Source organism: Dromaius novaehollandiae, chromosome 1, assembly GCF_036370855.1.
Source record: "Dromaius novaehollandiae isolate bDroNov1 chromosome 1, bDroNov1.hap1, whole genome shotgun sequence".
Classification (NCBI taxonomy): domain Eukaryota; kingdom Metazoa; phylum Chordata; class Aves; order Casuariiformes; family Dromaiidae; genus Dromaius; species Dromaius novaehollandiae.
The window spans coordinates 21,407,361-21,433,873 of NC_088098.1; the positions used below are offsets into that span (position 1 = coordinate 21,407,361).

At 36.3% G+C, this 26,513-nt stretch overlaps 1 protein-coding gene across 10 annotated transcripts in view; it reads left to right on the plus strand.

Annotated features, from left to right (window-relative positions):
* The window catches only part of CADPS2 (calcium dependent secretion activator 2), a 326,801-nt gene that overhangs the window by 223,877 nt on the left and 76,411 nt on the right, over nt 1–26,513 (plus strand). For 6 of the 10 annotated variants that reach the window (XM_064506973.1, XM_064506953.1, XM_064506939.1 and 3 more), the window contains exons 13-17: nt 587–774; nt 11,325–11,426; nt 13,998–14,061; nt 16,518–16,641; nt 19,271–19,291. In XM_064506973.1, the coding sequence (XP_064363043.1) occupies nt 587–774; nt 11,325–11,426; nt 13,998–14,061; nt 16,518–16,641; nt 19,271–19,291 (499 nt within the window). The remainder of the gene's footprint in view (nt 1–586; nt 775–11,324; nt 11,427–13,997; nt 14,062–16,517; nt 16,642–19,270; nt 19,292–26,513) is intronic. The other 4 variants (XM_064506946.1, XM_064506976.1, XM_026113096.2 and 1 more) reach the window with 1 other exon arrangement.

The window sequence follows — 26,513 nt, forward strand, 5'->3', positions numbered from 1 at the left end:
AACAGTTGAAGATCATTAAAGGCAGTGGAAGCATTAACTTCAGTGAGGTGACTCAGGACCAAACAGATTTATGGAATAACTTTGAGAAATTCTCATTAATGAATAATATGTTGAATCCAAGAGCTGAGAGAGGATATAGAATTTAAATTCCTGTTTCATGCAACTCTCTTGGTAAAGTTAAAGCTGGAATGACTGAAACCTGGTATGAATATATTTTTAAGTATTTTTCCTACTATTTTTGCTGATATTTTGTATAAATGTTAGACATCTGGGCTTGCAGAAGTATTCACAAGCAATGTTGAAATGTAGCTTCAGATTTTGATATAACTGAATCTGTATAAGACTTCAGATGTATTAGCCAGTTTTTGTAAACCATCTATTTCATGGTCCTTTCAGAAAGAGGGCTATTGTTGGATCTAGCTGCTCTAAAAAATGCTATCAGCATTAATCAGCTATAAATCATTCTAGTCTAAAAAGTTTATATAATGCACATAAGAATATATTCTTTTCTTCTTTGATTTAAAAGCGGTGAGTGGAAAAAGAAATCTCAACATGTGTTTTAATATTTTTTGCCCTTCTCTTTCAGGGTTGGTTTAGTCCAGGCCAAGTCTTTGTGTTGGATGAATACTGTGCTCGCTATGGCGTGCGAGGCTGCCACCGTCATCTTTGCTATCTTAATGAACTGATTGAACATTCAGAAAATGGTTCTGTCATTGATCCAACCTTACTCCATTATAGTTTTGCATTTTGTGCTTCTCATGTTCATGGTAACAGGTAATATAATGAGCAAATACATTTATACATTTGTAGGCTTAGGATAAAGCAAAAGTATTCATAGGCTCTTGCTTTCACCAGATAGAGAAGCTGTACACTAGAAATCAGTTCATAAACATAAGTTTCAGGGGTTCTTCAGGGGTTTTGGTGGTTCTATAGAGATTACTAGGAAAAAAAAAAAACCTCCTCTGAGTTTATGATGTCTTAATGTAGTGGTTTTCTTGAGCATTGTATGGATGGGCTGATTCAAGGCAAAAGTACATCATTCTGTTAAAAAGATAGTCTTTTGCATTCTACATTTGTATCATGTTAGTGAATGGTGTTTCCAGTGAATATTATGAACAACATTGCAGTTTATGACAAGCTTTGACTCTTTTCCTACAGTCTGTAGCTTGGCAACTAATCATATGATACTGAGTTCTTCTTGCTCTGCTACCGTAGGGAGAAAAAACATATATTGAGAATGTGGTGTGACCCCCATACAGGGGAAGCTAGAATACTTCTGCAATTCTTTCAACTCGAGGAATAGGCTGCTTCAGGAGCTATTGGTCACAGTACTGCTCTTGGGATGATGTCTTCCTTCCACTAGAGAACGAAGGACTTAGAAAAAATATTGTTGATTTGCTGTGCTAAACATTAGAAATAGTCGCATCTGATCTTTAAAAGATGCCTTTGCCTCATATATTTCCTGTTTCAGACTGTAAGGGAACTAGCTTTGCTGTTGAACAGTGGGCATTGGGCATGGGATCATAGGATAACTCAGGCTGGAAGGGACCTCAGGAAGTCTCTAGTCCAACCTTCTGCTCAAAGCAGGGTCAGCTGTGATGCCAGTCCAGGTTGCTCGGAGCTTTATCCAGTCAAGTCTTCCCCAGTTCTGAACCTCTCTTGTTCCAGTTTAGCACAACTGCCTGTTGTGCAGTGTACCACACAGTGGTAAGCACTCTGTATTCTGTTTATTCCTTCTGTACAGATATTCTCTGAATAGCATTATGAGTGTTTTAGGAATAAAAGAAGTGTTGAACAGAGAGGGTCTGACTAGAACTGAGGTATTGTAAAAAGAAAGAAAAAAGAAAGATGAAGAAAGAAGAAAAGTAAGTCAAGGACAGAAGCAGACACACTCGCTGAGGATGACAGACACATACATACACACATAATACATCCACTCATTCATCTACCACAGCACTAAGGAATAGCAAAAGGGAAAAAAAGAATTTCACAGACAATGCATGACAGGCCAAAGTTCTAGGCTGATCCATGGTGTTATACATCTTAGTTTTATAAGTCAGGCTGAGATTTAGAATGACCACAGCACAAAGACAAAGGGTTTTATACTCTGGACATGATGTATTCAATTTGTGTTTCCCTTCTGCTTCATAGGGTCGTCTTAGACCTTCCACAAGCCTGAGAAAGATCATCAAAGATATATAAACTTGAAATTAGGAGGTGGAGGAGTGTGTAGAAATGCAGCCATATCTGTAGTTCAAAATCATCTCTTTCTTTTAGCCATGAATTTTAGAGTAACAGGCAATCTAATGACATCAAGCAAATGAACAGATAAGGTGTCGCTCACTTTTGTCATTTCTGGTTGTCGGGTGAGGAAGAGCTCAGGCTCAAATCAAAGCAAAGCTGCAGAATATACTGGGACCATACCTGGACATATGCTGAGCACACCAGTGGCTACATCTGATTTGCTAAATAAAACTTGCCAGGAAGCTGTCTCATACAATGGACCCTTGACTGTCCGCTAATTGTTAGCACTCTGAGATCCCAGGTGTAGTTTATGGGATTGCATATACTGAATACTGCCAGTATACATGGTGAGCAAGGGTGAATCAGTTTTGGCCCTTTACCACTCTTCACATGTCTTCAGCACTCTTCCAGCAGATTTTGAACCCTCAAGTACCCGCTATGTTCTCTTTAACACCCTAGGACTTGAAATATAAATTCTTTCATACTGCAGTAACACTACTCTTGCAGGCTGCAGCACAATGCCATGTTTTTATTTCAAAATGTCTGGAATAAACACACAAAAATGAATTGTTAAGTCCTAGGGCATCAGGGAGCACAGAGGAGACCTGGGCTGAGCTCTGTGCAAGCTGGATGCAGCAGACCTTGCCATTTGGTCTCTGGACTGGAGGACAACCCCTGACTGTTTTATTTCCTGAGACAAAGATTCAGTGAACAAGTTCTGAGAAAGTTATCAAGTGTAATTATACTTACCACCTCTCTTAGGTCAGTGTTTTTGGTTTGGCGACTGGAATGTTTCTGCAGAGCCAACTACAGTAGGCTATGTCCTAGACATCCTTGAGAATTTCAGGGGTCATTCGTATCTCCCCTTCTTTGCTGGGAAGAGCATTGGACTGGCCTAACAAACTGCTTACTTAAAAATGGTATTTCTGTTTTTGTCCTTAACATGGCATTCTTAAGACATTCTATTCTTATATAGCCAAAAAGAAAAACCTTTTAGTAAAAAAGTAGCTGGCTGAGTGTTAAAACAAACACATTCTTGTTTCTGAATCAAATGATTCCTTTTCCTCTAGTAAATAAAATCAGCTTTCCCTAGCTGTGCTTCTGCAGAAGTGCTAGGTAAACTTTACAATACAATCTCATTTTGTTCCTCTTCACAATGTTTTTCTTCTCAGATGTTCTACTGTAATAGTCCCCCTCAAAATCATTAGTTTACAAGTGAACTTTTCCCCCTGCTGTTATTCATACACTTGTGCATCTCTGGTGAAAGTGAAATGGGCAGAAGAAAGAATGATAGTATATTCCTGAAGGCTGACATTTCAGTCTAAACAGTCCAGGTAGGAGCTATTGTTTTCTTCCTCATTGTCTTCACTTTTGTCTACTTTTCATGCTGTGACTTCTATTCAGTCCCTCTTGTCTGAAATGGATGCTGGTGGGTAATATACGAAGTGCAAAGTGACTTCTTTCCACCTGCTGAGTTACAGACAGAATTGAAAAATTCAAAATTCAAGCATATCCCCATTATACCCCTTTCTATTCAGAAGGAAAGATGATTTATTGAAAGTTCATATATGAGAAGTGAAGATGAAAGTAATGCTACAAAAATATGTTTAAAACCAAAGATAAGTACGTTCTTTTTGCCCTGGTTTTGAAATCTTCAGCACATGTGTATTTGAATAGAAGAACATTCATACTGAGTCAGCCCAAGGCTTCTACTCATCCAGTAGCCTGTCTCCAGCATTCACCTGGTTGGAGTAAGAAAAGGGAAAGCATGTGTAATATTTCCTGAGTGCTGTTCCAGTTTCCAACTCTCTGCAGCCCAGAATATTTTCTGAGCTAAATGTGGTTAATACCTATTTAGTAACTTGGAGTGAGCCTATGTTTCAGGTACTCATCCTTTACACCCATGAGCCCTTTGCATCCACAACATGCTCTGGCAGCAAGGACCACAAGTCAGCTTCCACTTGCCCGAAGAACTCTGCCTTTTTTTGAGCTTGACTCCTTCAAGTCTCATTTCATTCTCGGTTGGCATTGGAAGAGACAGGGTGTGTGTGTGTGGTGGGAATCTTTCTCTATCATCTCTTTGCTATTTATGATTTTGTAAATCTCTATTGTAGCCCCCTAACTTATCCTTCACTTATCCATCCACAGCCATCTGAGTCCTGTTGTCTTCAGTTGTTCCTGTCCGGGGCTGTTCCATATTTCTGATTTCCTTATTTCCTTGTCTGAAATTTTTCCACTACTATTAAATCCTTTTGAAATGAGAGGACTGAACTACTTCCCTATTCAAGAATTATGAGTGACCATGCATTCATAATTCGCAGGATAGACTGTATGGATGTTTTCTGCTGTTCCCTATTACTTTCTAGTAATTCCTAATGTTAGTTTGCTTTTTTGGCCACTCTTGACCACCTTTCCATGGAATACCCATCATAACACCAAGATCTTTGTCTGAAACAGCTAATGACCATCAAAGGAGCCAATGTGAGGTCAAGGCTGATTTTTCTTTACGTTTATTTACTTTGAGTTATATTTACTAGTTTGTTTTCATAAGGTCCTTCTGGTATTCTGTACTATGCCGCATAACTACCTTTGCTAAGTCTCACCTCAGTTCTTAGCCATTTATGAGGTCGTTTGTGAATATTGTAAAATAGCACAGGTCTCAGCACAGATCACTCAGAACTCCACTGATAACTTCCCTCCACTGCAGCTGCTCACTGTTTATTCCTACTGTCTCTGTTTTCACTATAAATATAAGAACTTCCTCTGCTATTCAGGGGCTGCCTAGTTGCCTTAAAAGCTTTTGGTCAGAGACTTTTAACAAAAGGTTTCTGGAAATCCAAGTACAGCATATGAATCAAATCACCCACATCCACATGTTTTTGATGTTACAGAACTTAATTTTGGAATTAAGCCCTCCAGCGGAGGACCGCTAAGATGATTAAGGAACTGGAGCATCTCTCATTTGAGGAAAGGCTGAGAGAGCTGGGACTGTTCAGCCTGGAGAAGAAAAGACTTGGGGGGATATCCGAAGGGAGGGTGTGAAGAGGATGGGGCCAGACTCCTCTAAGTGGTGCCCAGCCATATGACAAGAGGCAATGGGCACAGACTGAAACACAGGAAGTTCCATTTGAACATGAGGAAAAACTTCTTTACTGTGAGGGTGACTGAGCACTGGAACAGCTTGCCCAGAGAGGTTGTGGAGTCTGCACCCTCAGAGATATTCAAAAACTGCTTGGATAGGGTCCTGGGCAGCATGTGTTAGGTGACTCTGCTTGAGCAGGGGGTTGAACTAGATGATCCAGAGGTCCCTTCCAACCTCAACCATTCTGTGATTCTGTGATTCTTCCTTAAAGTGTTATGTTTTTGTATGTATATTTTTGTATATCAAAAATGTTTGAGTGACGTGTAGACTTTCTCTTAGATGATTTATTTTCTCAAGAAATGTCTGAACCGTTGCTAACCGTATCTTGTGGAACTTCAATTTAGTTTTAAGTGGTTGAAGGTGCTTCTTTCTGCTGTGCTTCTTATTCGCTCCCAATACCACAGACTTTCTGGTTCTGTCTATGTTGTAATGATAGCGGTACAAGGTCTTCTTTACTTTTTTTGACAATCAGGCAACATGTTATATCAGAAGTTGTAATCCATCCGTCCTTCAGCATCTTATTTAAATTGTCTCTCATGTTAGAGCATCCAAAGACTTAAGAGCAGTCTTTTTGTAATTTGCCTCATTTTTCTGTCAGTCCTCTACAATGATGGAAAAAGTTGGGAGTTGATGTCGTGTGTTTGAAAGTGTGTTCTTCTTCAAAAGCCTTAAGTCAGATGTAGCAAAAAAAGTCTTTTGAAGTTAGTCACTATTCCCCCAGAATATGGAAATGAGAAAATATACATTTTAAGATTGAAACGCTGTCTGTATTTGTGCTTCTAGATGAGAAGCAGTGTTCTCTCAAAACTGGGAGAACTAGTCAATCCTTGGACATTTATATCCCTATTCTTAAGTGAATGCAATCCTCCCCTTTTCTAAGTAAGGTTCATTGGCCAGTGCTGTGAACAGGAGAACTTTCTCAATAGCCTTTCAGTTTTATGTACTGCCCCATGCCAGACATTTTGCATCATCCAGTTCATTCTTGATTTTTGGAAGCTGATACTCTCCAAGATAAATGGAGTGCATAGGAAAGTAAACCTTCTTTCAGTTAATCCATTTTCACCTTTTTAAGTGGTTCACTTCTTATGAGGATCATACCCCAAGCCTGTGATGTGTAGTCTCTCAATCATTCTATTAATGACTGAGCTTTCTACATGTTGGTGTTGTAAATAGCTCTCAAAAAGTTATTAGTAGAGTTCTCCTGAATTCAAAGCTAGAAACAGAATTCTTGGCCCTGTTTCAGGCCCTGTTTCAGTGAAGCCATGTTGACCTCACCTTTGGCTTAAGAAAGGATGCTGTCCTGTGTTGGAAAGTGCTGATAATTAAAATTTGCTCATCTCAAATTTTACCGTCACTAAAATATTTACAGTGGCACCTTTTTCAACGCATCAAGACAGATCTGCTTCTGAAAAGCCTCAGAGAAATTGTCAATGGAAAAGAAATCACAAATCATACATTACTAAGAAATATTAGAACAAAGTTTTAGGGTAATAGCAACATCTTCGGCAATGAAGGAACAGCTAATATTACATACTCTCACCTTCCCTAAACATTATAGGTTGTTTTGTCAGTAATTTCAACTGATTAATGCGTATATATATTCATATGCCTTGGGTAAAATATTATTTTAAACCATGTTTAGCCTTTCAGCAGGACTTTAATGATTCCCATCTAGAATATAACTGACTAAAAAGATCACGAAAATTAACCTGATTTATCATTTTAATCTGTTTTAGAGGCCTTCAGTATTGGTCTTTTTCTCATACTTTTAAAAAAGATGGTACAACCTGTAAGCAGATGTAGGATCAGCTTGAGAAATGCATGCAGCAGAAGCCTCTATTGTGCCAATTTTCTTTTATAAGAATGTTTGAAGAATAGTTAATATAAACACCAAAATGCTTGGTCTTCAAGTGCCTGCTGCTTAAAGCTATATATACATGCCACCTGATAATTTGCTCTCTTCTTTTTCTGTTAAAAAAGATGCCTGCTCTGCCTGTTTCTAAGCTGATATTATAAATCATTATTTTTCTTAGACTCATCTAGCATAAATCATGGACACTGCAAATGCCTTAATTAACATGATTGTGTCTTAAAGGAAAATTTGGCTATTAAAGTTTAGATAAATGAATAATCAAATCTCTTCATCACAACTCTGAACAATTTAATTTTATGTTTACTAAGAAATAAGAAGTCAAACGTTTATCTTGCTAATTTGAAAATTGTCACTGCTCTTTCATTTTATTGTGCATGCTACTGAATTTGAAAACAAGTGCTCTTAGAAAGCACTGAAGTCTTCTAAAACAATTTGTTTCTAGAAGCCAAGATGACCTGTAAGTTTTGTTTTTGTTTTTCTTACACCATTGAAAGGTAATTTGTTGCATAAATGTTCTGAAGTAAGACTTCAGCTGAAGCATTTTTCTTGTATTTTGTTTTTCATCATAATTTCATTTTTTTGTCTGGCAATTCTTTTTGTCAGCTTTGCTGTTTTCATCTCTGTGTGTACGTGCATATTAGAATATCAATTTGTGTATTCCTCCTCTCTTACTCTTTTTCTTCTCATGGCAGGCCAAAGTGATGACCTATGTTTTTAACAAGGAAAACTTCTCTAAAAGCCTTTAAGCATTTGTAAGATATGCAAATATGCAAAAAGCAAGGTATTGATGATGTATCACAGAAAGAAAACAACCCTCAGCCACGTTCAGTTAATAATACACATGCCTGTTACAACTAAACAGGCCCCTTAACTTAACTATTTCACCCTCTGATAGGCCACTAGGAGAAGCTATTTCCAAAGTTGAGGGTTGAAAACCATCTACTATCAACCCAGTGTCCATCATATCTAATAACCACTGGTATTACAACACCATTTTTCTCTCTTGTGCCATAGCTATTCAGAGGTATCTTAATCCTACAATGTGCCAAGTGATTGCAGGCTTAAGACCTCTAGACATCAGAATGTTTCTAGAGGTACTCCAGACCTTAAAGGATTATATCAAGTGAGTAAAGATGGTCAGTTCCAAGGGCAAAACCACCTAATGCATCACCTTCTCAAGAGCAACTACCACCAGGACTGTAATTTTGCAAGTTTGGCATAGTAAAAGGCTTTTTTTTTTTTTTTTTTTTTTTAATAATTCTGGTTGACCTCTGATTTTGATGGCATTGTTTAACAATCTCTACTGGTCAAACAGCTACTTCCCACTTGAATTTACTAGCTCTAGTTCATGAGGGTTGGGCCCATATTTATCTCAAATATCTTCTTATATGTAAGTCTGAGTGAATTAAACAAGTTGAGATGTGACTATAGACAACATTATGTCTGTGCCAGTTAGACTGTGATCTAAACAGACAAGACAGCCAATCCAAATCCAATTGACAGAGCGCTCAGAAAATGGAAAACTCATGAAAGTGAAGAAGAGAAGGCTGTTCTGTTCACTGTTTAGTTGTCATCTAGCTTTCTAATCCCCAAAGCAGCTGTGAAAAATAAGGAGGAGGAATAAAATGTGGAGGAAAGGAAGATTCACTTTGCCTTCATCTTCTTGGGAATATAATGTTCAAGTGGTGTCATATGTACAATAGCATGAAAACTCTGAAGTACTGTTCTCAAGAGAGTCCATAGCTTTTCTTGGCTGAGTTCTTGAAAAAGTGGTCCCAGTTTTCAGCAGTGGATTTGAATTGAACAATCAAGTCCAAATCACCATCTATAACATCTTGGATAGTAGGAAAGATGTATTAGTTGTTGTTTGGGTTTTAGTTGCAAAATAGTTCTTGCATAATTCCTGGGTGATCTAATCTTTTTCATCCCACCAATCCAATAGGAGATGACTGCTTGTGTCTGATTTTTCTAGAAGGCACAATAGTCTATAAATAAAAATAACCAGCCAAGAGCAGAACTATTTTAGGTTATTCTGTCTTTAAAAGAATTAAATAAAAGATCTAGAAGACAAAATGAGTGTGAATCTCAAAACCATTTCTCTAATTTTTCCATCTAAGATCATCTCAGAGTCAGACTGTGAATTCTTTTTTTTCAGAAGTAGATAGACATTCCCAAGAGAAGCAAAAAATGATCAGCAGTACAAAGTGTGTCTCAGAACTATGTTGAGAAAGTAGCATTTTTTTATGTTTTGTGTGTTGCTATAAAGCTATCAGGAAGAAACAAAATAATGATTCAGTTTGTGCTGTTTTCTAAAAGCATGTTTTGAAGAGATGAGCTTTTCATTGCTAGAGATGGTACATTTTTCAAACGTGTTTTTGTTCACTCTTTATTTTTCCTCTAAGATGTTTGTTGCTATCCAAACATTCACTGAAAATGTATTTAACAATTCTGAAAATTTTAGGTGTTGTCAACATGGTTCTATATGACAGCAAACTCTGAGAAGTGACAGTTCCCCAGTATGTAGTGATCCTAGTCTTAGTGCGGGTTGACAGATATGACATTCTACTGGCTCACCTTTCTCACTTATTGTTAGCTGGACCCCTAGGTCTTTTCTGTCATATATATGACATGCCTCAGTGAAGTTTAATATGACAGAACTATTTACTTTATCACTCCAGAGCACAGTCTCTCCTGACAATGAAATCAGACAGTGAAATTTACTTAAATTTGAGCACGTTCCATCTGTCAGAAGGCTGAGGTAAAGTGTCCTGGCATCCGTCGAAAGAGAGAATAGAAGTTATTTGCTCTTTCACATCAAATTTATACAATAGTATATTGATGTGCCTGGTTACACGTATCTCCGCCATATTAGATTTTTAGTGTTGTCTTTGCAATAATTTAAAGAGTTCAGGCACGCTTTCCACCTTGACTTGACAGATCACAAATATAAGTGATGTAAGGGGTGAAAGAATTGTTTATGTGGCAACTTGTCCCTCCTAGATTTAAGTATGGTGGAGAAAGATATAGTAATGATTTAGCAAAATCATTCAGTTCTAGATGCAGTAAGATGTAGTTTTGGAGGTTCTGGAGGAGGGACAGAGTGAATCCAAACTTAGGGTCAGTGTAGTAAACTGAAGTAGGAAGCAATAGTTGTTACCCAGGAACTAGTAGTTAAGAGAATAACTGAAAGTTTTGATATACTTATTTATTTATTTATATATTTAAGTATGCTGTACATGGGAAACTTGTGATTGTATGGTAAAGATAACATTTGGGAAACATTTAATTTTCTTTAATTTTGTTATATTATTTTAATGCATAGACTTTGATAACACATTTAGGATAAAATTTAAGTGTTTGCTGAAGCTACTTAATGAGAGGCCTATAATTAATTATTGGGACTTAAATTTGTTGTTTAAAAACACTTGCCACTGCTTTTTTAAGAAAAGTTATTTGTTGCATCCCTTATGCTTTATTCATATGGAAGTCTTGTTTATATGCTGCTGTTTGTCAATATGGGATGGAGGGTCAAAAATCTATGCTTGCCCTAAGCAGGAGAATTCATGAATGCAGCTCACTATGGTCTTTCTTACTGTGGGTTGCCCCCAACATTTTTTTTAAACCACTTTCAGCAGTACTGTGCCTCTGGACAAATATCTTAGAGATTCAAAGAGTTGAAATTGAGACAACAAGATTAGAGTAGGTCCCTCTGTTGTGCTGGAGTACTAATTTTCTTGAGATAGGATACTACATATTTGGGGATGATTTGGGAGAATTATGTGCTGCCTCGTGTTGGTATTGTGACCAAGTAGCAGCTTATGAGTTGAACTTAAAAGTTTAGCTCAGAAAGCTGAAGGCTGTTCTTTGGCTATATTCATAAATTATTGTTTTTCCTTCAAAGCAATGGAAAAAGAGAGAATAGTAAGTATGTTAACTGAAAACTTTAAAATTAAAAAGCACTGCTCAAAGAGAAATCAGAAGCATACCCAGATTCAGACATATTTGGTTTTCATAAACAGCATAGATAAAGAAATGTCAAAACTTATTGAATATTTAATATTACAGGCCAGATGGAATTGGAACAGTATCCATTGAAGAGAAAGAAAGATTTGAGGAAATTAAAGACAGACTCTCCTCCCTTTTAGAAAGCCAAATAAGCCATTTCAGGTAAGTGTATAATTTATTCAAATAATACTAAGTTTTGGCTAGAAAAAAATTGTCATACTGGTGTTCAATTTTGATCTTGAACAAAACAGTGAAGCTAAAATTGTCTACCTGCAAAGAGCTTTTAAGTATGTTAAATATAGCATAACTAATTTGTACTGAATTTAACCAAGAGTAGAGTTCATTTGTATATCTTGTGAATTGTATTTTCTCTATGGTAGAAATGGTTGGGTGAGCATATATGCCTGACTTCTGTTGGTCCATTTGAACTTTAAGCTCTCTGTAATTCTATGAGAATTGCCTGAATGAGAATGACTGAGCCATACTAGTTCCTGGAACAGTGCTCATCAGAAATATTGTGTGAGTAAATAACATCTTGATACAGCACAGCTAAAACTTTTTCTGGATATAGAATGATGTCATTTGCTGGTTTTAGTGATACACTTATCCATTCTAAAGGAGCTGAAGTCCCTCATCCTCAACAAAGAGTTTGAATGTCAATGTAAAAACTGCTATTCCAGGTCAGCAATGGCCAGTAGAAGATGCTGAGGGAAGGAGTACAAGCAACAGAGCAGACCAGGGGTGATGTTTCCTCTGATATCCTTCTATTCTCTAGCTAGTAATGGTTTATGAACTTTTGCATAAAATTGGCATCTAGACCACCAAATCTGTTAGTTTACCACACATAACCAACCTTTCTACCATCACTCTGTCAATCCTAATCCTTTTTACAGCGTATGTGTATTTTTGGCCTCTGTAACGCATTGTGACAAACAGTTCCACAGCTGAAACACAACTTTCTTTGTTTGGCTAAGCTTGTTATATGGTAGTTACATTGTAAGTCCCTACTTCTGGTGTGTTGAGGTAAGTGTCTAGTATTTGCTGATATCTATCATGCTGATAACAACGTTGTTTGGGGAGGGTTGAGTGTGTAGAGCAGGGCAGTCTTCACCTGAGACTTCATTTCTGTACTAAACTAGAGAGAGGCAGGATTCTCCTTGCAGGGCATTCCTTTTGGGAAGGAAGATGCTTCCTTCCTTTATTTCCTTATCCAAGAGATGAAACTCTGCTTGCCACAAAACATCTGCCCTGAGCCTTGCAGCCTGCCTCCTCAGCAGCACAGGGGCTGTGACACTGGACATGGGACTGCTCAGCATCGCTTTAGGCCTGACATGTTGATATTTCCATTTCTCTAAGCTGTTTATCTCAAGAAGACAGCTTCTCTCTGTCAGGAGCTCCTTGGACCAAACGCACATGTAAGCCTGGCCCTTCTGTTGTGCTCATACATGTTGTCTCTGCAATAAATTGTAATAACTCCTACTCCACTGTGGGACTTCTACCTGCACCTTGAATTTAAAACTCATTGGATGGTGGAAGCTTGTTACATCGTTTACATTGCAGAACATACTTGGTAGGAAGACTTTGATTTGAAGTATTAAATATATTCTAGGAATCAGTGACAAATACTCAAAAATTGTCACTACAAATTTATAGAAGTAAACAGTGGAAAAACACTTCAAGGATTATGCAAATATATAGTAAAGGAAGGAGGAGACAAAACTCCTAAAAACCGAAGAGTCATTAAATTTGCTTTGCTAATTTGTTAGCACTTCCCCAAGAATCCTTAGCACTGAAGTCAGAAAGAAACAAAATGAGGCACAGCAAATACTGGAATTCTGTGTGCTGGAAATCGTTTTTTGACCTGATTTACAGGGCTTTATGTTGGTTGAACAAAATGTATTTCTAAAATTCAGTGGTCTGAATCCTTTTATCCATTAGAAAAGTCAGTAATATTAATAAAAAAATAATCTCAGCAAAGTAAAAAATCCTTTTTCCAATTGGGGATATCCCAGCAAGATTTTTAGACAGGATTAGGAGAGGTTATGGTTGCCTGAGCTGTATAGCCTCATTGATATGATATATTGGATCATTCAGCAGACAAAAATTAAAAACAAAGCAATGAGTAGGATCACTTTTTTATTTACATAACGCTATGAATTTGGTAAGAGAAGTGGGTTAGTTTAAGTCGTAGCTGATAAAAATTAACATAAAATTCTCTCCCAAGCTATTTAATAGCTATAAAATAGGAAAAATTATGGAATATCTACAGACATTTTTGTTCCTGTATATCTACAGAAACTTAGACATCTGATATTTTATTCTGATCTTAATCCAATATTAAACAGGATATAACATACCAAGTGTTCCTTTACAGCTTCAGTAGCTGTCATGCCTACATGAGAAATGGTACCTCTTTCCAGAGAGATGACAATTAAGCTCATCAGAGATCACTGAATATCGTTCATAATTGAGAAAGTGAAAGAAATTCTCTTTGCCTTTCATATTTTTCCATACTTAGGCCTGAGCTGCCAGTGGCCTGATACTGCTATATTATATATATGCTCCATGGTAGACTACTGAAGAGGCCTTCTGCATTCATTAATACATTATATGTGGGAGTTTTCCATTAACATAATTTAATGCAAGTAGTGTACAAAGTTACATCTCAAAGTACACTCTTAACTTAGATATTATAACTCTTATCATTTTTTCTCTCTCCCTCTCTTTTTTAAGATACTGTTTCCCATTTGGACGTCCTGAAGGAGCTTTAAAAGCCACACTTTCATTACTTGAAAGAGTAAGTTTAAAAATGTATTTTAAATTCTGCTTCAGTACTAAGCCTGCATTTTATTTTGCTTTTAGGCTACTGAAAGCAGTCTCATTTCTTCTCACGTACTCTACTACTGGTTTTATTTACTGGGATTTTTTTCCACGTTTTTTTTCCCCCAATGTTTTCAACAGTGACAGGCAGCTGTTCTCTCTAGAAAATAAATATTGGAATTTCACTTCAAGCCACTGCAACAATTCTCTGTTTCTTTATAATTTAATGATTACCCAGCATTGCCTCTAAAGTAATATGTTTACTCTGCAGCCCCCCTTTCCTGCTTTCTACAGCTTCCCTGCTGCTAATGTTGTCTATACGGATATGTAACATTAAAAATTGCTATATAATCCAAATAATCTTCCATAAATGCATAATCTAAGTCAATTTAAGAGGAAAAATCTGTGGCTATATGCAGCAAAACTGTCATGGACAGCTATAAATGTAAACCCCTGCCCAGCAAATCCTCCTCTATTGACTCCAAGGGAGAAGACAAGGTAATGGCAAAAGCATCTCTGCTTTTAAGCATCTCTGCTCAAAAGCGTTTCTCTAAGGAAAGAGGAGTTTTGAATTCCAGCAGGGAATCCAGAGGAATTGTATCAGCAGGAGCCTGATGAAGGTATGAATTGAAACAAAGCATAGATCCCAGTTTATGCAGCTCTGCCAAAATCTGAGTGGTCTGGTCCCAGGAAATGTTAGCCGTTTTGCACTGCAGATCACTCCACGGATGGAGACTGTCTTAGAAAGTCTCTGCCATGGTTTAACAAAATGTGGGGAGTCTGAGTATATATATTTTATTTGATATTTAATTTCAATGATTATAGTGCTGCTTTCTGTTATATGAAACAGCCATTTCTCTAACTGTTCTTGTTCTCACAAATGGTCAGCCGTAGCCTGTATCAGGCAGTCAAACAAGCAACATCTTCATCGGTCTTGTCTGGGAATAAGTGCGCTTGCCTATATCTGTGGATGCAGAATGTGTTATAGTTTTTTTATTATGCTTCATGTTTGTAAATTTGTAAGAAATCAAATCCAGAATGAAAGTATTTCAATATTGTATTTTCACTTGCTGATAACCCAGAAGTTACTCATTAAAAAAAAAAAAGGCAAGTTAGAAGAGGTTGATACGTCATACATGTGTGTGCAAGTAACACAATATGTCTACTTTGCAGCAACTTTTCCCTAATAGCTTTCCAGCTGCTGAACAACCTGTTTCTTTTCCACAATTTCCTTCCCCAGACCATATCTCTTAACTGTAATTTTTAGGTATATTCTCTAAAGGTGGAGCTTATCTGAGGATTCATTTTCAACAAGAAGCAATTTTAAAAGCTTGCGAGTTATCTGAAACATGATTTTTTTATATTAAAATGTGGCAAAATCATACTGAATGTTGTTTACATCTACCCGTTGAAAGTGCGTGAAGTAAAAGTGTTGGTGAAATATTAACAATATTTATTCTTTTTTTTGAATGATCATGTTCAATATTAGTATAGCCCAGAGTATATAAAATTGCTTTCATATGAAGAGGGTATATGTTCCCAGTTTACCTCACTTGCAACGGTCTTGATTTTTCAATTAGATGTAATTAATTAAATGCTATTCAGAAAAAGTAATTTTTCAAAGGTTTAAACCAGTTAACATGTTGCAAATTAAATCTTACATTTTGTATGCTTGACATGTTATTTGTTTTTGAAGCTATTAAAAGCCTACATATCTGTTTAGTACTTTAGGTGACAACTTGACTTCATTAAGTTGTGACAGGACTTCCTTTAATTGCAAAAAGGTCAAGAATTGAAGTGATCCATTTTTTCACAGTTGCATTTTAAAACTCTATAAGCTTTAAAAACTGGTGGGTTTTAGAAAAAGTTTGTATGAGCTGTTCCTCTAGCTGTCCATTTAAAATATTTCATGGGAAGTTCAGTATTTCTCCTGCCTAATACAGCTAATTATTTTTCACCAAAAAGACATGCTGAATTTGAATACCTTATGAAGGAAGAAAAGCATTAAGTATAGCTAGTTCTGATGGTGTTCACGCTTTCTGGTCTACACTGTTTAGGAATCAATGGTTATGAAATGGTGGAAACTTTTCCACAGGTGAGAACGAAACAAATTTTCATATCCACATCCTTAGCTGGTACGATGCAACCCATCCAAGGAATGCTCTTATCCTCCTCATCTTTGTGTCACCTAGACAAAGGCTGGTTGGCATGCTGCAAGGTGCCAAACTGTAGGAGCAGTCTTGATTTGTGTATGAATGCAATATATGCAGTCAAAGAGGAGCTGAACTGAGCTGCCGTTCCACACCAAAATGGTTCCGTTTTGATTTTGCCCTTTAATCATTATCAGAGCTAAAATAACATTAGGAAATTTTCATTTTCTCTTGGGTTTTGAGTAATGAGTGTAACCAAGTGGTATGATTGTCTCTGGCACAGGTTTTAATGAAAGATATTGCTACCCCCATACCAGCAGAAGAGGTGAAGAAGGTGGTTAGAAAATGTCTGGAGAAGGCTGCCTTGATCAATTACACTCGACTTACAGAATATGCCAAAATAGAAGGTTAGTACAGCAGTCAGCTGCCAAAGTGGCTGTAAAAGCCAACAATGCCTATTAACTGAATATTCTGTGAGCAGCCTTTTCCCTTTCCTGAACAAACCCGTTCCACAGCAAGGGGAAATGTCTCATTAAAATCTCAGCTGGTGAACTATGGAGCTTTTTCCTATTCATTGCTTTAATATGCCTCCTGGGACCCTGTTTGAATGGAAGACCAGGACTTCTTAATTTAAGTTGCCCTTTGTTCTTACTTTTGAGTTTTCCATAAATCTAAAAGGTTGTTTATGGATTATTTTTTATTTCTCTAAGTATTTCTGGTAATTAAACTACTGGCAGGATATTCTTGCCTTATCAGCAGTAACAGTATCTTGGAACTTGAAAACTCTGGGTATAGATGCCTTTCTAGTGTATTTATAAGGCAGACAGATAGATAAGTGTGGTTCATTTTTGCTGTTGTGTTTTCAGATGTATAAAGATAATCTGATTATTAAAACCATAATTACATCCTGATTTACTGAATGCAGAATAAAATATCAGATCTGGTTGTAATCAGCACTTTTTCTGGAAATTGTGTGTGTTCTAGAACATATACAGAAAAGCTAACTAAGATTTTGTTCAAAAATACCAAAACAGGCTTAGGATACATAATGTTATTTTAATACTTGTAAACCTTATGTAGAACAAAAAGGAAGTCATAACAGTGAAATAACTTTCTAAGACACATCTGTAATTCTCCATAAAGCACAGAAAGCTTGAGATATAACTGTACAGATATATGCAGGAATAGTAAAAAAAAAAAGTATATTCATATTTATACATTTATTATTTTAGAAGTAGAATGGATTAACAGGAAAAGAAATGAATGATGACCTTAACAAAACATTTTTATGCATAATATCTTCTGTTATAGTGTGTATTTCTAGTAATACTCTAGAAGTAAATAAAGTTATCATATCAGCAGAATGAGGAAGGCTCATGTATTTAGCAGTATTATAAAGCCAACTTTTTCTTTTTCCATTTCTGCTCAAACTCTCTGAAAAACATGAGTTAACCAGTCTTACAAGTGATTAACAAAAAGCCCATCTCATCACTATAGCAACCAGTATTATATCATGGGAGTAACAACATGAAACCATCTCAGTAACCAGTTTATCTTAATTAATTATGATATCATGTTGTGTTAAAGACAGGAAGATGAATATTAATTCTACTCTGGAAAATGAAAAAGCAAAAGTACCATTTCCCTTAGATTTTAGCTTTTTGTGTTCATAAAAGGGATTTTTTTGTTGTTCAGTGTTTTAGTCGTTTAACAACCTTGTTGAAATAATCAGTTTAAAATTAGAAACCTTTTAAAAAGATGACAAAAGCATGCAAAATGTATCTAAACTCATTGACAGTAAATTGGATTGTGAAAAAGTTTTTTACAAGGAATTATATACATCTTTGCCCAAGATTTTTAACTGTATCCTAGAGAATTGTGGCAGTTCAACTGTAAGTAGAGTACCAAATTCTGCACTTTAAAATATGCATATTGTTAGCACTGAAGTAAGCTGGAACCACACTTAAAACAGAAGTCTGTCCCATGGCATGTTTTGACTGATGTGAATTTCTTTGTGGAGTTATTGTCTTTTGGTTGATACACAACTAGATTTCTTTATGTAGATTTACACTAATGTAAGAGGCCAAAGTGCAATAGCCAATTAACTTACATATGTGAATATAGTACCTCAAGGAAAAATAGGTAGAATACTTTTTGAGATTAAAATACTATTTGAAAATGAAGGGCCCCAGCATTATAACATCAAAAAGTTAAGCATGTTGGTTTTTAGTAGCAAGGAGACCTGTATTCTTCTCTTTCAATACTGAGGTCGTTATTAGATATCCTATATTTTTACCAATACAGAAAAAAAAGTACAAGCTTTGAGCAACAGCTTCAGTTCTGTTCCTTTAGGTTCATGAGAATATTTTACTGTCCCATACACCAAAATGGTGTTCTTCTCTTGCAAGTAATTAATGTCAATCTTTGTATTACTTGCTTACTCCTCACATTGCATACAGAAAGCATAAAACCATTATATTTAGAACATGCCTGATGTCCTCAAAGGTAGTTGCCATATGGTATTAGGATTCTTGCCCTATTCTTCATTGACTGGAGAAATATTCAAAGGTCCATTAGTCAGTCAGGTGAATCTACTATGTGACAATATCAGCTATAGAAGAATATCAGCTATGTATGAAGTAGAGCTGCAAAGATAGTTCTAACAAAATAATGTTCTTACATTCTTATATTCTTACTCTTTTACTATTACTATTATTTTACTATTATTTATGTCCCTAAATTCCCAGGCATAATATGGATACAGACTCAGCCAGTGAGTATATACATATACAAACTGTTTCCCAAAATATGGTCTATATAAATGCTACATAAAAACACGCACCATTACCCCTTCAGCTGACAAAACCCATCAGCTGGATGAGCTGACCGTCAGGACTCTCACTGCTATACTTATGATTTTAAGGAGATTAAGCACTGAAACTCTGTATTTGATATTTATTCTACCCTGATAAAATTAAAATAACCATCTTACATTTCTGCAATAATCTTTTTCTTCCTTTTTTGCTTTACATTTAGCTACAGCAGAGAAGGACTCAGGTGATTACCATTTGTGTGCATGTCTGCGTGCATTACAGATTGTGTATTGTGTCCATTGTTTTGTTATTTTTGTGGATTTCAACAATCTGAAAACATTGTCCAGAACACAGGCAAACATGACAATTAACTGTGATATAATATAGTCCATGCATTGTCCATTTATGTTGATATGTAAATATGATGTGCATATTTATTAATAATTTAGATAATTTTGATATCCAATATATTTTGGATTGTGATGCAATTATGATTTCTTTAACAGAAGTGTAGCTAAATGGTGCAGAAAAGTTTAGATTTCAAATACAAAATCAGACTGTGTATTTATAGACAGTTAACTTCATAGTAGCCAGCCAAAATGGTATCTGTTTCTTAATGGAACTGCTGGATTTACTGATGAAGACCTTGACAGGAGAACTAATTTCATAAGGCTGGTTTACATCTTTCTGCTATGCCTTTGTTTAGTGTTATGTTTATTTTACTAGTCACAGCTGAGTTTTGGGAGTGTGGTATTTGTTTGTGTTCCTAGTTTCACGAAGCTGTTATGGCATATATTCTTCAATAGTGCTGAGGCTTATTTGAGTGTTTATATCCAAATAATTAACAGAGTGATCAGAAAAAGAGCATTGCTGAAGTAGTATTTGTGATGGAATAATATTCTACTGTATGGAAGTACAGGGGGCTATGCATGTATGTGCTTTCAAATAGATGCACGCACTACTTTGTTGTAGCTTTTTAATGGCGTGTACACACAGACACAATAGAAGCCTGACCATGATGCTTTGTGGGGTTCCCACAAATCATATCAACAGCAGTTATGGGAAGGGGCACTGAGTCAGTAATATTCTTAGAATGAAATTATTTTTCATATTGAAAGAAGGCCGAGGTGAGGATTTTAAAGGTTTCATGAAGGTAGTTCATAATAGAGCTCCTTGCCAAAGATGGCATTGAGGTGAGAAAGGTGGTCCACTTCTAAGTTCTCCCTTCTCTATAGGAGAAAGAGCTTTTTTTCCCATAAAGAAGCAGAAATTAGTAGCAAATGATAAAAACTATGTGCTTTTTTTTAAACACAGTTTTCATAACTGAGGATTCAAAAATGTAGAAGTAAAATTCTCTTGGTTCCCAAAACTTCCAGTGATTTTCACTTGAACACTTTAAATGCCCTGGAAATATGACAGCTCTTTTCAGAATTGTTAAAGAGAGAAAACAATCTATTGGTGTGGGCACATATGCCACAACTTATTTAATATTAGTTCACATGAGCAAACACGATAGTGGCAACTTTAGATATCTGATTTAACCAGGTAATCTCCCAATGGAGAGAGGTTCTTTAAGCAGGTGATTCAGAGCATTTTGAGGTTCCTTAGTGAATGGCTCTGTCCCATCTCAGTCCATCAAATACAAATGCAGCCAAGTTTCCCTACCAAGTTAGATACCTAAAATGAGATAGCATAGATATTCTATTTAGTATTTTTATAATCATATAGTTATTGAAGAAGATATCTCTATGTTTGAATGAGAAATTTTGAAAAATATTGCAGTTAAGTGAGAAATGAGGAAACTCAAGTTAGAGATCTTATCCTATGATCTTTGTATTCCGAAACCTCAGCTGAACACATTTGTATAATGTGTATCACCTCAAGTACAGATCTTCTTTGTGCCATACACACTTGCTATTCTTATTAATTATTTCTCAAGCTCATTATGTTAGAAATATAGACCAGTAAGCACAGATGATATGAAGTATAGTTACAAGCCTAAAAGAAATGATAAAAAGAAATAAAAAATAAAAGAAGTGTTAGTCATTTTACATTCAGTTTTTGCATGCTTTGAAAGAAACTATTTCCATGTTCCTAAGATTTCAGAATAGCAAAGTTGTCCTTTAAGTGACCTGGCAAACGACTGTATTACAGAAGCAATGAGAGGAAAGCATATCACATACAGTGAGCAAATGGAAATTCACTGTGTTAGGTGAAGCTAGAGGTTTACAGTTTATATTTATAATATAATTCCTTAAATTCCCCCTCTGACTGGAAATGTAACTGTAAATTAATCAGACAATTTAGGAAAAGTGTATTTTATTGAAAACAATAAATATACTGTGTTCCACAAGGTTTTTGTGCCCCATCGATCCCATTTATCTGACACAAATGAGGAAGCAGCTGAAAGGAATCCTAATAAAATTGGATCTTAGGTATCATTCATATTTTTGGCTGGCTAGCAGGGCCAAATCCTGCTCCTATTGGAGTCACTAGCAAAACTCCTACTGATCTCATTAGGAACTTAACAAACAATAGACTTAGCTCTAATACTATATATTGCATTATGGTAGAAAATATGGGAAAAATATTTCTTTATAATTAGTATTTACCTTTTAACTTGCACACTAGATACTGTATAGAGGATCTTGAATTGTAGGAGCGTCCTTGTTAGGTAATACAGAGGTGAACATGCAAATTCTTTTTGCTGCAAGAATCCTTTCTCAGCAGTGTGGTTGCCAGGTTCCCAGGTCTATCCCCCAAGTGCTCTCATTTTCACAGTCTCAATTGAACAAGACTCGCAATGCTTTCCCAGAAGACGGTGGGTACTTTCTTAATGGCAGACACCGTGATATAAGCAGCACTTGCATCAACAGGATTTGTTTGCAGGCAGGATGACATTTTATTTAGCACTCCCATGTCGTTGTACTATTATAAACCTAAAACAGCTTTTTTCAGTAAAAATTATATTTGCAATGACAATTATACAAGGTTCAGCATGTCATTCCTTACAGCATGTATTGCTGAAATTCTGATGGAGTAGCTAATCTGTTCAGTCAGTATAATTGCCATTATGGGGAGAACAGCAGCAAACCTGCTATTATAATTTTTGAACTGTGTCTAAGAACTCTTATATAATGCCCTTATAATTTGCAGCAAGGGTTTATAATTTGTCAAGGAGATGATAATGGTATCAGTATGTGCAAATCTCCTTTTAAGTACAAGCCATTTTCATTTCAGCACATGTTGCCTTTGAGACTTCACTACCTGAAAGTATTGTTTAGATCATTTTGTATATGACGTTTTCCCGTCCTACTCAGTTTGTAATTTGAGTTACTCTCCCTATAGATAGTGCTGAACATAACTTGGCTGGTAGATGCTGAGGCCAGGGGCAAATAACATTCCTCAGAGGCTTATTGTATAGCTTCCAGTGAACTGCTTATGGAAATCTTTATGCATCCCTCAGCTGTTTTCTCCCTATCAGAAAAATGATCTTACTTACACAAAATTCATATTTTTATTTATGTATTTATACATACTGTTAACACATACAGAGTAATAAAAATCCTCATTTATTCCTTCCCAGAAATTAATGCTTTTCCCCATATAACAGTATTTAAAATCAGAATGGGTGAGGAGTAATGGACTTTTTGCACCCTGCTAGTGCTACTGCCATTGCTTCCAAGAAGTGAAAGAACCTTACATGTAAATACATTTTTCAGCACTAGAGCATTGCCTTCCTATGGAGTAGAACAGGGACTGGGCTAAGGATTAAAGTGGTAAATGGCTGTGAAGTAAACAGGGCAGTATCTGTCATAGATGTTCATTTCTGAATCAATAGACAGATTGTGAACATCTGAATTATTAGGTAGTTGTCTTTTAATTGATTATTTTTAGAAGTGTGCTGTATCTGAATGTACTAGGTTCCTTCTGCCAATCGTATTTAATAAGAGAATAAATTAGAACAAAATCAAAGCAAATAGTTGCTGTGTAGTGTACAATTGCTCAAAGACAAATCACAGTTGTCATCCCAATATTTCTTTCTATCAGACAAACTGCCAAAGGCTGAATGACTGTTAACTCCATACAATAGAGGGTCAGGAGCAGCTCAGCGTTTGCTTTTTTTAAAGGACATTGATCATTTACATACTCATTACTTATAAGTTTCTAAAGGAAGGGTAGTATGTAAATGCCCTCAAGGCTCAGAAGAATCTATCCAAACTAAAAAGAAGAACACTACAAACATTATTGAAATTGAGAAGGCAAGTGGAGAGAGTCATTGTACCTGGAGAGGACTTGATTAAAGCTCTCCATGCATGTTCATTTCACTGAACAAACAAAAATGAATGAGCACAGCTACATAACATCTTGATGGTCTCTGTTTGTTGTGCGGCTAAATGGAAATAGAAGAATACAAGCAAGTATCCCTGCTGTCAGTTTTGGAGCAGGCGTCTGGAAAAGAACCCCATAGGTTGCTAGGTCCACTTCCCTGTTTTTACAAGTATCTCATCCTGATACCCCTTTGGTAAATTTACCCACAGTCCCCTGAACAGCTGGGCTATGTCATCCTGTGTTATTTCCACCGCAGTTCCCTTTTTCTGTCCCCGCCCCCACACACACTTCACCCATGTAAAGTCCTGCTTGCTCTGTAGGTTATGAGTCACCTTAAAGATAAGATGGTGCCTATTTGTTAGCATGCTAACATTGTCCTCTATGTTATATAGCTCTCGCCTTCACTAGCATTTCATCACGTCCATTCCTTCCTAACCCTATGATGTATCTTTATATACTTATGCAATCTACTTTTTAATATGATTTTATTTTCCCCTTTCAGAGTGTTAGTCTCCTCTTCTCTCCCCTTTTATCACCTGAGGAGCCTTTCTCTATTAAAGGTTGTATTCAGCCTTCTTGAACATTGGTGGCTAGAACTGTGCAAAGTCACCTCCATGACATGCCACCTTGCAGTAGCATTAATAGTTCCCTATCTATACTGGAAATACTTCATCTAATACATTGAAGGAATGCTTGTCTTTTCATGTCCGTATCATATTTGTGTCTCACAGCTGTCCTCTGAAAAGTTAATACAACTCAATATTCATAGCTTTGATGTTTTCCAGCTGATGAGTTCCAAGTTTATAGCAAATGTTTATTGCTGTTTATTTGCCAAATGCATTACCCTCCAATTTAAAGCATTCATTCATTTCATTTCTGTTTCCCATTCTTCAGGATTGTCCAATTCTTCTGTTACTGTTTTCAGATCCTGCTCTCTATTGTCAATGTTTTACAACATTGTCATCAAATGCACTCCTAATGCTTGCTCTGAAGTTATTGATGAAAACACAGAAGCAGCTGTGACCTAAGAGGAATCTTTGAGGAACTGCACAAGGAACCTTTCTCTGCCCTGAGAGTCTTTTTCAACACTGTCCTTTGCCTTTCTCTTGAGACAGCTTCTTTATCCAATCCACAGTTTCTTTTTTAATCCTCCTTTTCTTCAGCTTAGTTTTCCCATGGGGCACAGTATGAAATGCTTTAGTAAGGTGAGATGAGATCTCCTAGTAAAGATAGATGAGATCCACTGAATTTCTTTTCTAATGAAGTATCCTATCAAAAAGGCTACTGGGCAAGTCTATTGCAACCTATGTTTGCAAATCTATGTTACACCTTTTTCTCTTTTCTGTTCATTTTATGACTTCAATTAATTGTTTCTTCAAAATCTGTTTTAAAGTTTATGGTTGACAGCTTTTCCCTCACTCTTCCCTTCTCTTTACCTGCAGACAATAAATTTGCTATTCTTGTCATTTAGTAAATTTCTAAAATTTAGACTCCTATAATTATTAGATTTATTAAAAATATTGCTACACAATCTGCACTTTCAAATGCCAGTTTCCCCGTATTCTAGGATGTCAATTATTCAGTTTCCTTCACTCACAGATCTCTTCAGTTTGCCATATTTGTTGCATCAGAGTTTTATCCCACAGGAAGAAGTGCTGCAAACTTTCCCCTTTTGAAGAGAAATTAGAAGTAGCAGAAGAGAAGAAAGTACAGAATGACAACAGCTGTGTTGTCAAAACCAGTGCTCATAGAATCAAAAATTAGGTTCCATTGATCTCTAATTTGAAATTGAGGTTTTTGAATTTTGTCTTCTGCTTTTATCTTTTCAGATTTCATGTTTCAAAAATTTTTCCAGCTTCACAAGATCCAGTAAATTCCTTTTTTTGAAAAATAATTTATGTGATTGTCCCATGAAGTTAAATCCATTGAATACTATAAAAAATTTGAAAAAATTGGCATTATAGTGTGATCCACTTTATAAAAAAGATAGGTTATAAGAAGATGTGAACTCTGTAACTTTCTACAAATCCCATAATCTCTCCTTACATGGAGGATAATGGTAATTAACTTTTTAAAAACTTTTTTCCTCCCAGAATTGAAAATCCTATTTAATTTTTAAAACGTAATTATGGAAAGCCTGTTGTCAACTTCACAAAGCTAAATTTCATTATTCCTATAAGGCTAGACTTTTTTTTTTTTTTAATAAGAAAAAAAACAGCATGTCCTCCCAGATGCCCACTCCTTACTTTTTTATTACAGAATTAATTCTGTGAGAATTTACAAGTAAATCCACCATAGTCAAATCTAAATTATATGTGGGTGGATTATCCCAGTTGTGGATTAACTCTGGAGAGTCAACCCAGGTCTAGTAACATTAGCTAGTAATATTAGCTCTAGTTTATTGACATTTGTACTACTTTTGATACAAGTCTGGAAGCTGTATTGCTGGTTTTGCATGCCACAGAGTCCGAGTTATTGGGTTCTACTGGACCAGAGCTGGCTCAGAACAGCTCAAATTATGATACATCTGTATTATCAAATTATATTATAGCCTGTTTTACTCCAAGGGTTCCCCAGCTGTCCACGCTGCGTGAATGTCAGTCTACTGCCAGGCTTCAATTCAGAGTGAACCAGTTAGATGCCTTGGCAAGAAACCCAGTATAGAATAAAGGATGGTTCATTCAGGCTCCATGTGCCACAACAGGATTTGGAAAGAGTTGTGTAAGATTTATGGCCCTCTGCACAATATCCCAGCAGGCAAAGTTCCCTCAGAAACTCCCAGACTTCCTTAGGCCATGCCCTACTGTGTGCACAGTGCATTCTCGAAGGAGCTTGGCAGCCATCAGTCATCACTTTATCTGCCTTCCTGCGGGTCTGGTCCTGGCACATGCACAAAGAGGAATTAATTGGTGGTCAGACACCTCCGTTTTGTAGACAGCCTGAACTTTCTCCAGGCTTGAACACTGGGAAGAACTCACGGTAGCGTTACTGATAAATAACACAACAGCTCTGTGCTGCCAGTGGCCAGTGCAACGGTACAGAAGAAAATTAAAACAAACACAAATAGTCATACATAAAAAGTCAAATTGCAAAGTGATGTTCTGTTGCAGTTTGGCGCTAGATGAGCTGGAGTG